Below are 12,741 nucleotides of genomic sequence, written 5' to 3'. Positions count from 1 at the left end.
AGCCTTTGTACAATAGGAAACAAATTCTGGTAGTGGTTGAAATGTCTTCCTTTTCTAAGCAGATACACCTTTTAGCATGCCTTTCATGACATCATTTTATACCACCTTTCTATTTGGAATCTCCACCAAGATCTATCAAAACCCCTAATATACTGCTAAACATAAACCAAAAGAAAATATTTTCCTGCTAGAAATGACATTAATCAAAATTGAAAGATGACAAAATCAGTGCACTTACTATGTGTCGTGCTGCGAACACTCCATCAACTACTGCACAACAGAAGGCTGCCACAACACCAAAGCTGATAAACACAATGGAGGCCACCAGCTGAGAAGAGAAAATAGATTGAGCAATCTTTTCAGTATAATTCCTCAAATAAAACAATTACACTAGTATTTCTAGTATTCTGAAATTATGGTTCCTGCTGCTGTAATTCACTTTAGATCATGTGTCAGGATGACAGTCATACACTAGTAAAAAGGCAGACATTCTTGATGATGAGTTGACAGACCATCAAGCCTACTTGAAAAGTTTTAATATTTCAAGACAAAATTAGGTCAGCTGCAAGAGTTAAATTCAATGGTGATTTCTTCCAAATCAACTTACTTAATAAAACAGCAGTGCTTCCACAGGGACATGGTAAAAAGTAATCTTCCTGTTGGCATACATAAATCTTTGGAGCTTTACTACATGGTAGTATTTCACATCAATAGATAAAGGCATCTGTAGTAGGTTAATAACTAGCCTGTGAACGATCAGAAATCCTTTATCATCCCAAATAGCTTATGCCACAACAAAATCAGAGATTCAGAGGACTGGTACCTGTGGAAGGGCTGGGGTGTGCTGCCTTGGCCCCCACCCTTGTTGGAGTTTCCAACCTGGCCCTCAGTCTCACAGTGGACAGAGCAGATCACAGCAGAGCTCAGTGAGTGACCCAGCTGCAGCACAGACAGCACAATGTCTTCATCAACCTGCTAGCCATAGCTTCAGACCTCCTTCTACCTCCCAAACTGCTTCATTCATTAAGCACTGTTAATTCTCTCTCAACAGGACTGCACATGGTGCACAGCTGGAGCACAGCTCTGGCACAAGCAGTGGTGGTATGGAGGGCTGGGGGGAAAAGGCTGTACAGGTTGGGCATGCTGAGCCCCTGCTCTCTGTGCTGCAGCTCTGACAGCAACTGCAGGGCTACAACAACCCCAGACACCATGAGCTCCTGCCCAATTCACTCTGGAGAAAGCAGAGCACTTGGAAAGAATGTGGAATGCATCTCCACCAGGGACCAGTCAGTGTGCTGCTGGCACACACTTCTGAGGTGACACTGGCTTCTTCCAAGGTCACGTCTGAAGGGTGCAGTGCTGGGAGCCAGGTGAGACAAAGCCCTGAAAGACCAACTGTGCACTTGGCAGGGTACTCCCCTGGGTTTGCTAGCCCCAGTGCCATCAGATGAGGGAGGGAACCTGACAGTTCTTCCTCTCCCAGATAAGAGGATTTTGTGATGCTGGGGACTCTGCACCCTGAGTTTGAAGTAGTGAGTTCCTGCAGGTGAACCTAATATGCACTATCTGGCTGTGCTTTTTAATATAATGTAATGTATACTACTCATGTCTCTGGCATTTCTCAGGCAAAGTCCCAAGAGGAACCCCTTGAAACATCCTATATGTTGATTTTAATTTACAACAGTATTAAGTTATAGTTAATAACAACAACAGATTAAAAAAAGTTCTTGAACACTGACAGAACAGCATCCTTTTTTTGATAGGGCACATGGAAAAGGGATTCAGTAAAGAATGTGGAACCTTTTTGTTATTTACCAGTTATTAAATGCTCCTTCACAGCATGTATTCCTGAAATGCCTAGATACAGATTACAAAAATTGTATCCATACAGTTCATATATCCTTTTGCCTATACAAAATCTGCATTACCTAGATGCCATTTTCACAAATTTATAAGGCATCACTAACTCACTTGAAAAATGGACTCTTTAGCTTGTGTTAGGTTAAGAACAGCACAATGTGAATCCTCCCAGGGGATGCAGCATTGTTGATTTTCTCAAAAATATTTATATTGGGCAGGTAAGAAACTACAATCATACAAGCCCACAGCTTGGAGGCACAGATCAAAGCAGTATCACCCACATGGAGGTAAGAGCTCTTGGAGAATTCACAAAAAGTACAGTTTAAAAGCAGAAGAATCACAATGCTTTCTGACACACTCCTTAAATCTCCCCTCAGCTCATGTGTCATACAATCAGAGATGAGCCAGCACTGACATAGGGATTGCTGTGGAATTGGAATCCTCAGCATGGGGAGAAAAGGGGCACACACAAATGTGGCTGAGGTAGATGGTACTGGCTGATCTTGGGAGCCTGCTGCATTCCCCCTGCAGCCAGCTCCCTCTTGCTGAAACCCTAGGAAAACACTGTTGGCTGCATCACGCTTCAACCTCTGCTATCCCATGGCTCTCCAGGGTGGCAGGTCATGTCCCATGAATCTGGTTGTCTAAAGATCTTGGCATGCAATTCATCAGATTGAGAAGGCTGTGGACTCCTATCACTGCAGGGTAGAGGGCTGGGCTGCCCTGTGGCAGCTGCATTTGCTGTAGATCCTGGTCTCTTTATTTGAAAAAGCAGTAGTGTTTAAAAGTTCTGATTAAGCCATTATTGTCTGATACCTCTATCTTGTTTTTCAAGTCATAGCAGTCAATCAAATAATTACTGGGCTAAGCCAGGTGTTTCCAAATTGCCTGAGCTCAAGATGAATTTACTGAAAGCTGACCTCACTGTGGCTTTTCATTTCACACATGAACAATTTATTGATGATCTACAATCCCCAAACCAACATTTTCCACTCATTGAGATAGCTTAAATCACCTAATGAGTGTGCTGGCTTTTCAGTTTCACCATATAGCCTTAGGAGACCACATAAAAAGGTGCAGTAAATCACAGTATAGAAAGGAGCTATAGAAAAAAGCTGAGGAGCTTTGCACTCCTCAGTCATGTTGGAGATCATCTATGCTTCCAAGGAATTGTGTGCAAGTCAAAGGTTTACAGCCTGCTGTTCCTATCCATAACTACTAGCAACTACTTCAGTGAGCAGTCCCTTCAGAATCAATTTCATTTCTTGACTGAAGTAATATTTATCATGATGCCAAAGTGCCAGAACATGACACTGAGAGCTTTTTATGACTGAAACTGCCTTATATACATTTGAACCACAAAAGAAGTGACAGTACAAGAGCACTACTAAAAATTCCTTAAAATAAAATTATAGATTTATATTCTCTCTCAAATCTCTCACTGCTTATTAAGAAAGTACAAAATGAATTACTTCTGAAAATTGCCAGGACAACCAAATGAAGAGCTGTTGTAAATTCAAAAGCTAATTTTCCTGAGTAGTAGGTGATTGGTGGAGCAGTGAATTCACAAGCCTAGGACTGTCTAGAAAGAGAAGAAATGCAACTCATTTAAAGATAGAGAATGTTTGCTAACAGGTATAAGAAATAACACTTTAAAGAAAATAAATACTGATCCATCACATCATCTTATCTCCATTTTCAACAGCATTATGTTTTGTCAAGACAGCTATTCATTATTTATAGCAATATATTTGAACAGTTATTCAAGAAACAGTTTTGCTTTTGCTATTCCATTGATGTGCAGCCAGGCTTCTCTCCAGCTGTTGCCATCAGAACATGTTTACTCCTGGCTCTTGTATAGAATACAATCATCTGATTATTTACAAGGGAGACATAAAACCAGCTACTAAACACTGAAAACTGTACTGTGTGGGCCTAACAATCAAACTCAAAAGGCGGTTGTTTAACAGAGGGGTTTTAGCAAAAGGGAGAACAAAACAGCACATGGAATGAGGGAGTTTTGTACACAGTGTTAACTAAAGAGCTGTAATCTATCTTCAGCTGTGTCACAGAACTATGAAAATGCTCTAAAAAGTAAAACTAGTGAAAGGCTGGACTGCTAAATTCTTGCATACTGGCTTCTTTCAGAAAAGACTTGCATTTTTTTTCAGAATTCACCTGTCTTGGAGAACCTCCTGTCCTTCAGCAGGCATACAACACCACTGCCTGCACTATCACCCTCCTGCACAAGTGAGAGTAGTGAAGGCAACAGGGGACACACAGTGGCCAGAGATGCTGGTCACAGACTCTTGTTCAGCTGCCAGAAATGCACCTGGCACAGGGAGTTGGCAGCTATGTATCCCACAAGGATTCCCCTAAGAGTTGGCCAGAGAGCAGAGCCAAGAGGATGTTTGAGTTTGATGAGGCCAGCTCAGCTGCAGGCACACTCTCATGTACACACTGCACACAAACATGCACCTCAGGTCCCCAGGCACACTCTGTGCTGAATGACACACTGATGGTGCCACATCCCTGGTGTGACACACACAGACCTGCAGCCAATGTTTGCCAGCAGACCCACCCAAAACCACGTTGCTCCTCAGCAGAAGCACATGCTGGCTACAGGCTGGCACCTGTCTGGCTGTTTCCAACAGCCCTGTGGATACTTCTGGGAGCTAGCTACACTCTCAATTCTGGCACATCCCTGCTTTCCTCATCATTCTAATTTAGCCTCAACCTATTCTCAACCAAAGAGCACAACTTCTCAGGTAATGACAGTAATTTCTAGCACCAGATGCTGCGTGAGATGCTTCCTTCTCTTGATCTAGACCAAGCAGATATGAGACTGAAAAATGCATGGATTTTTGTTCTCAAAATCACCTCGGTACTGGATGCAGGTTGCATTACATCTAACAGACTCACTTCCCTCATGCTAAATGGGTACTTCTGCATTGCACAGCCTCCAATGTCTCCAAGCACTGAGCTGTTCATCAAGCCTCCCTGGGATTCTTTTTCAGGCAGAGAAGGAATCAGAATTATCCTGACTGATGTAAATTGACAACCACTGCCACTCAATATTTTTTGCTCTACAAAGTCAAGTCTTTGCAAAAGGGAGTGTAAACGTAATGCCACAGATTTGCAAAGACCTTTTTTATTCCCACACAGGTTCAAGTATTTGGAAAAGAAATGCATGGGGCAGTTTGTTGTAGGCTGCCTCTAACATTATATTTCTCAAATTACAGTTTAATTCTGTGGTCCTTTTTACTGGTTGGATTTCCCCATGACCCTAAGATCAGAATTTTAGTCTTAAATAAATCTGCTGCACTTTTTCAATGCGGATGATGATTATGATGATGTAAGAATAGAAGTTTACAAAAACTCATATCACAAATCCAAAACAGAGAATGATTTTTCACCCCGGTGCAACCAGGGAGCTGGAACAAACAATCTCAGCCAGGAGCTGCATCTGTTACCATGGTACCTCAGCAGGTCTATAGATTAATGGCCTGCAAAATTAAGATAATTAAACTCATTGCATTGCATTGCATTTCAGATGCTGCTGTCAACTAAGCACTGCCTGTCTTGTGAAATGGGCCTGTATGTAACTACTTTAATTGTGAATTAATTTTCTCTAATTGGAATGCCCTCTCCTGTGCGGCTGCTTCTCACACAACAGCCAATTCTTTTTCCTGCCCTTAGAACAGATGTTTTGCTGCTGTGATGAAAATGAAGCACAAGCAAGACTCCTACAGTTTTCATAACTGAGATAATTAGGAGGTTTCTCACTAACCAGGTAATATGCTCCACAATTTATGGCCTGACAACATACTCTTTCCATAGGCTGGTTCTTAAATAATGGCATGGCTGTAATTGAGGCTCTGCTGGAGGGTTGTCACACCACAGGAGATGGGATCACATCATGTTTGTTATTCATTAATGCCAACTCCAGTCATAGCTGTGCACTGGTTACAATCACAAGAATTCATAATGGTGAAAGACTTCCATGACTGCCCAAACTATGTATTCTAGTTCCTAAAAAAAATCTGGAGAGGAACTTTTGATATGGGCCATGTAGTAAGAGGACAAGGGGGAATGGCTTCAAACTGAAAAAGGGAAAATTTAGATTGGGTATTAGGAAGAAATTGCTTACTGTGAAGGTGGTGAGGCACTGGAATAGGTTGCCCAGAAAACCTGTGGATGTCACATTCCTGGAACTGTCCAAGGCCAGGCTGGATGGGGTTTGAGCAACTTGGCCTAGCAGAAGGTATGCCTGTCCATGGCAGGGGGGCTGGAACTAGGTGATCTTTTCAAGGTCCTTCCCAACCTAACCCATCCTGTGATTCTATGATTGTGTTGTCATATGTTTAGATTAAGTCTCATCGTTAGATCAAGTGACTAAATTAGAAACCTATGGCCTTTTCACAGTATTATCACTGTTGAATTCAGCAAGTCCAGTCATATTGTTCAATATTATCAGCAAAACCAAAGATCTTCAATTCAGATTTCCTTCCCTCTCTCTGTTGTAAATAGCACCTCAGGGCCCAGACTTGAGCCTGTGTGATTGCTTGCTCACTGCCAACTCAAAGGGCATCTTCTTCCTCAATCCTTTGGTTCTCTGCTGTCCAGCCCTTTCTCCTGCTCTCTGTCCCAAAGGGCTGCATCCCTTCATCCCAGCTCCTGTGCCCACCCAAACACACAGAAAGCCAGTGAAATTCACTCCACAGGCAGAAACTACTGATTCCCTCAAATGAATTAAATCAGAAGACTGCAGAGAGAGATGAGCACTAGATTCAGTGCAAATGAGAAGGTGACACCATGTAGCCATGACAGAAGGGAAGGGGCAGAAGTGCTGACAGCAACTAATAGATTGTTTCACCTGTTCCATGTAATTTACAGTCCTAGGGATTATCAAAGTAAAAGCTAGGTTTTAGCTGTAATGAATAAATCATAAGGACTGGGGTTATTTTGTTGTTGGTGGTCAAGGAGACTTTTGTTTTACTACCTGTGAAGAAGTCTGCTGTTTCCCAGTATCGTGTCAGGTATAATTAGTAAAAATAGCATTATGAAAAGGCCAGTTGGTGTAACACAGGCAGGAGAAAAGTCCCGTGAGACATTTAAGCAACCTCACATGCATAAAAAGGTCGAATTAATTAGATAAAAAAAGAGAAAAGAATACAGAAACCACATGAGAAGTATAAATTATTATGCCAAAAAGAAAAAACAAGATCAAAATCCACTTTCAAAATTAAAGTGGCATTTTCGTTTGGAAAATGTATCTTTTTTTTTCCTTTCCCCACATCCTGAAGGGGAAAATTGTGAAAGGCAGGATTTGCAATATCTTTTGTTATACCTTAGGTAGTCACAGTTAATTTTTATCAGACATAGGCATGTAAAAAAGTAGGCACATTGTTTTCCTCTTTTTCTCTTCCAGTGGTACTGCTGCTCAGCTTTTGTAGATAGTTCATGATTTAGGCTACACACAATGGCAAGGGACTGCAGAAGACTCCCATCCAAGGATGGGAAATGTGCAGCAGGGTGACTGAGCAGTCCTGGCTCTCCCCCAGCCCAAGCAGGTTTATGCAGCACAGCTGAGTAAGAAAAGAAAGGGTGTAGGAAAATGTTCCTCACTCAGAGTCACCAAATGTGGTGGTGTTCGCAGGGGTCCCAGGACGAGGGAAGAGATGAAAATCTTGACTCCATGTTTCAGTAGACTGATTTATTATTATATATATTATATTAAAATAAAATTATATACTGTGTTTTGCGGAGATAAACAAAACTCTGCAACTTTTGTGAAAGTTGTAAAGCCGGTATATTTATTACAGCGCTGGAGGCACGTGGGAATCGTTCTCTTGAAATGACATGTGTACCTTTGGGAACTCTAGATCTCTTTTTATCTCCCTCTCAAATACATATGCATGCAATTTCACAATAGGTTCATACATATTCATTCTACTGATTTCGGTGACACTTGCTACTAATTCTTCAGAAGGAACTCCTGGGTCCGGTTGCCCTGCTCTGTCTGCCCCTCCTCTCCCTCCTTATCTCTTGTCTTTGGCTGAAGCAGTCCCTCCAAGCACAGGCCCTTCAAGAGAACAGGCAGTCAGACTACACAGCAAGCTACAGACTTAACTCAAATATGTACATTCTACTTAAATCAAAATGGATTTCTACCTAGGAAAATTTCCACTCTGCCTCAACTAAACTATACTAAAAGCATAGAAGAAAGGATTTAATCAGAAGGCTAGCAAGGAATAGAAAGGAAAGGAATGATAATAAAATCTTGTGACTGCTCACAGCCTCGACATAGGTGGTTGTCATTGGTCATCAAGTAAAAACAGCTTCACATGCTGGGTAAACAATTCTCCAAATCACATTCCAAAGCAGCAAAGCGTGGAGAAGCTGAAGCTTCTCAGCTTCTCAGGAGAAAAGATCCTAACGAAAGGATTTTCCATAAAATATGTCTGTGACAAAAGGGAGAACAGGTCCTTAGCCTGCTTACTCCAGCTCCTAAAGGCACACACAGACATCTTTAAGACAGGGACTACTTTACTGATCAGATGAACAGACTGCTCAAGTTGCTGGGAACTTTTCTTGTACCACTTACTGTGGCAGCTTGTTATGCAGATAGGGGAATGGAGCATCTGAGCACACTCACACAGACCTGGGGTTGTGTGATGGCTGTGCTGGGTCCCATGGCAGGAGGGCTCACCCAGGGCAGGAGGGCTCACCCATGGCAGGAGCAATCACCCAGGGCAGGAGGGCTCACCCCATGGAGGGAGGGATCACCCATGGCAGGAGGGCTCACCCATGGCAGGAGGGCTCACCCCATGGAGGGAGGGATCACCCAGGGCAGGAGGGCTCACCCAGGGCAGGAGGGCTCACCCATGGCAGGATGGCTCACCCATGACAGGAGGGCTCACCCATGGCAGGAGGGCTCACCCAGGGCAGGAGGGCTCACCCAGCCAGCTTTGCTTGCTATTTCCCTTTAGGGCATGAAAGCCCATAGTTCAAAACTATCTCTAGAAAAGTAGCATGGAAACTTTTTGCCCTAACATTGTACTGTCCAAATAAAAGCTTGTATGCTAGTTCTAATAGTTCCCTGATCTAGGTCTCTCTGTTGTTTTCACCCTCTAGAAATGTTGTCTTGAGCATTAATCCTTAACTTATGCCAAGGCATTTGCTTTGCTCTTTCTATAATTCATCTTGTCTTTTTTTTCTAACTTGAAGAACACATGAAGACACAGTTTCTGTGAAAAACATTATATGAAATAAAGACAAATTTTCATATATTTTTGTCTTCAAGCAATGAAAGATTGGCAGGAATTAAATCAATAGCCATTATGAAATATGAAACAAAATTACTGGGAAAGGTTACCTGATTAATACATTCTTTCTTCTCTCATAATCTAATATCAGCTACAAAACCAGACTTAAAATAGCTAGGAAATTATTTCAAATTGTTTTAGCAAAGCAAATCTTTACTAGAATGACCAATCTACAGAATAAAAACCCATATCAAGAAGCTTCTGTGCACTTAAGAATTTGAAACTGGAGTCACCATTACATTGCAATCAGAGAATGAATATGATTTATGTGTAAATGAACACATATTAAATTCAAGATAATTCATTCACTGATGAGTAAAATGCTTGTCTTGATTCAGTTAAAAATGCCACCACTGATGATGCACTATCAAGTCTCCTGGGATTTTGGTAGAATCTGATACTTCACTGGAGTCCAACAGATATTATTAAAACAATTTTCAAAAAAATGAAACAGAACTGAACTTGCTTTGCATTTTCTAACAGAAGAAACAGAAGGAAACAAAAAAAAAAAAAAAAAAGGATTTTTTTTTCCAGGTGCAGGGTTAGCTTTATTAGATCATCCTGGTAACCATTACTGCAGTTCCTGATTTCCTTCTAGCAGCAGCACATCTCAGCTTTACTCAACTCATTCAAACAACACTGCTGTATTTTGTCCCAAGTCTGAACTGATCCAACCCCCCTACTGGCTGAACTTCTTATTTCAAGGAGATGCACTTCATCTGCTCTGCTCCTGTGTTTTCATTCCTTTTAGAGATATTTTTTTTAATAGCTGCTCTACTTTTCTCCCATCCCATTAAATCAGGTGTGCGATCAGCCCCCTTTCCTCTGTTTCAGACTCCTATTGTTATGTAGGGCAGCACTGGGGCTCCTCAGGGCAGTTCAGTCTAGTGAGCTTTTCCAGATAGTGCCACTCTCTGGCCACCCTTACACAGAAAAGAGAAAAAAAAATCACCTTGATTCACAGCTAGAGAAAGGCTAATGGTTTTGGAACCAGTTTAATCAAGACTTAGTCCAGTAGGCACTTCGAACTGGTAAGAATTCCTCTTGGCAAATATCAACAAAAGCACTTAGATAAGAACAGTTAAAAATTATTACACACTTGGGGACATCAAATTTACTCTAAAAGAAAAAGCTAAACACAGCATTAAAGGAAAGGGAACAAAAGTGAAACAAATTTAGATTCACTGATTAACAGTGCTGACATTATAGGAATTCATCACATATTTCTTTTTATGGATGCTCTTTTATTGCTTAAGCTGGAACAAGGTCATTTCATCACTTAAACAGCTGTTCTGGGTGGTATGAGAACAATAACCCAAAAATATATAGCATACCATGTGTCATAAAAGTTTATGCTTCCTGATAAAAAATGGTGGAATTTACACAGATTGAGACTGTCAGAGCTGACTGTTTGAGCAGCAAGAACTGTTTTTACACCAAAGTCTCTGTTTTGACAAATCCTCTTTCCCTGAACAGTAATTACATACACACATCCTCTTTAAAGAAATGCATGAATTACAAGGTTTTTTGGTGGTGAAATTCTACCTGCAGGGTCTGGAAGATTGTATCTGTCCATCAGGGATGTTGGCTATTTAATTTGTGCTAATTCTTCCACAAGAGGTTCAGAAACTGCCTGTCCTTTCCACAGGGCACAGCCCACCTCACCTTCTTCACCATGCACACACCAGAAATTAGATTCCTTACTGACACTTTCTAGCCCATGCTCCTGCCTGCTAGGAAGAGTAATTGACATCTTCATTGTTCCACAAACTCATTTCATGGGTCATCAGGTTTACTTTTGTTTTCAGCTGTGTGACAGAAATGCTTTCATTACATAAACAGCACAAGAAAACAAACTGGCAGTTAAGAAGTGCTCTATTATGCACTTAATCCTGTGTGCTGTTCCCAAGCAAGATCTGAAAGGAACCACATCCCAAAAGACTGCTATTTAATAAGATAGAGAACTTAAACTGACTTTGTGGCTTGAGTCTCTGACTCTAAAGAATGGTGACAGCCTTTAAAGATTTCAGTATTGGAAATAAGCTCTGGTGGTGGAGAGACATTTTCATTCATACAGGTATGCATCTTTCTGTTTCTATTGAATTTAAGCTTCCAGAAGCAAACTAAAGTAATTCCTGTTGCCAAGGAAGCTCTCCAAATAGAAACCAAAGAATCTCTTTCAAAATTTCTCCTTTTGTAACCAACATTCCACTTCTGTCTGCCAGTGAGGTGAGAAACCTGAGGTGGGTAAGACCTGAGACTGGTACAACCCGTGGACCAGCAGAGGGCTGTGTGGGAGGGAAGAACTACAGTGCTGGGCTGCAGGTGGAGGTACTTGGTGTCATCTCTAGCTGTGTCAGACACAGCCCTGATGATGGAGCACAAAGATTGCTACAGACCTGACTGTGCTTCCCATTACAGCTGAAACCACCTGGCACACACATCTATGAAGAGTGTAAAAAGCACTTTGCAAAATAAAGACATAATGTCAGTGGCACAGTGGCATAAACCCCTTTGTCATTATTATAGGTATTTTCCAGGACATGTCAGCTGTAAATTCATAAATGTACATGTGTGAGCATATATTACAGGTTAGGTATTACATGGTTATAATTTCATACTAGATTTCTATATTAAAATATTTACATATAATAAATATTTGCATGTCTAGCTGATGAATCTGTGCTGGTAAAATCTGAAAGCATACACATGTAGACATGTAATATGAAATGCCAATCCATAAGGAACTAGATCAGGGAAGAGCTGAAACACTTCCCACACCTCCTTTCATAAATTGCACAGTGAAAGCATCTATTTTTGATGCTTCAAAATTCTCCAACACTGTTGGGAAATTTATGCTATCTATCTTCAGGCATTTCACTCACTGACAACACTTAGATGATGGTTTCACACCACAGTGAGTTGATATAACAGATTATTCCTGGCAAAAGGGACAAGTCTTGTTCCCTCCTTCCACAGATTCCTCTCCACCCTTACCCATGCAGCCCCACCAGTGAACTTGTGCTGTGTCTGATGCTCACTTGGCTGTGAACCTTTTTACTCACTTAACCAGTGCAGAGTATTTATAGCCAGGGCAGGGCAGAGGAGCAGAAGGAGTCAGCAAGATAGAGGAAGGAGCAAAGGAAGGAAGATAAAAGAGCTCTTTGTGTCAGTGGGTATTTACATTTATTATAAATTGGAAATCCTCACATTAAGTGCACAAGGTCAAAGAACTGCATAACGAAATCCAAAGTATTTTACTTGGTCTTTATTCATGGACTATATAACACTAATAATAGAAAAATATCTCTCATAATATTAGACTATTAGAAACAACTTTTCCACTTCTTTACATTTTACTTGCCTACAGAACTTTCTTCTTTTAATTTTACTTGTCTTCCTTTTGGAAGGTGCTTTCATACCCACCAATATATCACCTACCCTCCTCCTCTACAGCTGAAATAACTTGACCTTCAAAACATTTCCAGTTATTCATCTCACTTCTACTCCTGTTTTTGGGGAATATTTTCCTGCATTACAGGGAATAACACAG

The 12,741-nt window shown here is 41.2% G+C and overlaps 1 protein-coding gene across 1 annotated transcript in view; it reads right to left on the bottom strand.

Moving 5' to 3' along the window:
• The window catches only part of TMEM255B (transmembrane protein 255B), a 68,887-nt gene that overhangs the window by 38,854 nt on the left and 17,292 nt on the right, over window positions 1-12,741 (bottom strand). The window contains exon 4 of the mRNA XM_058018264.1: window positions 239-328. Coding sequence (XP_057874247.1) covers window positions 239-328 — 90 coding nt within the window. The remainder of the gene's footprint in view (window positions 1-238; window positions 329-12,741) is intronic.

The sequence above is a fragment of the Melospiza georgiana genome, chromosome 2 (genome assembly GCF_028018845.1).
Source record: "Melospiza georgiana isolate bMelGeo1 chromosome 2, bMelGeo1.pri, whole genome shotgun sequence".
Taxonomy (NCBI): Eukaryota; Metazoa; Chordata; class Aves; order Passeriformes; family Passerellidae; genus Melospiza; species Melospiza georgiana.
The sequence above is the reverse complement of the archived record's forward strand: the minus strand, read 5'-3'. Positions and strand labels throughout refer to the sequence as shown.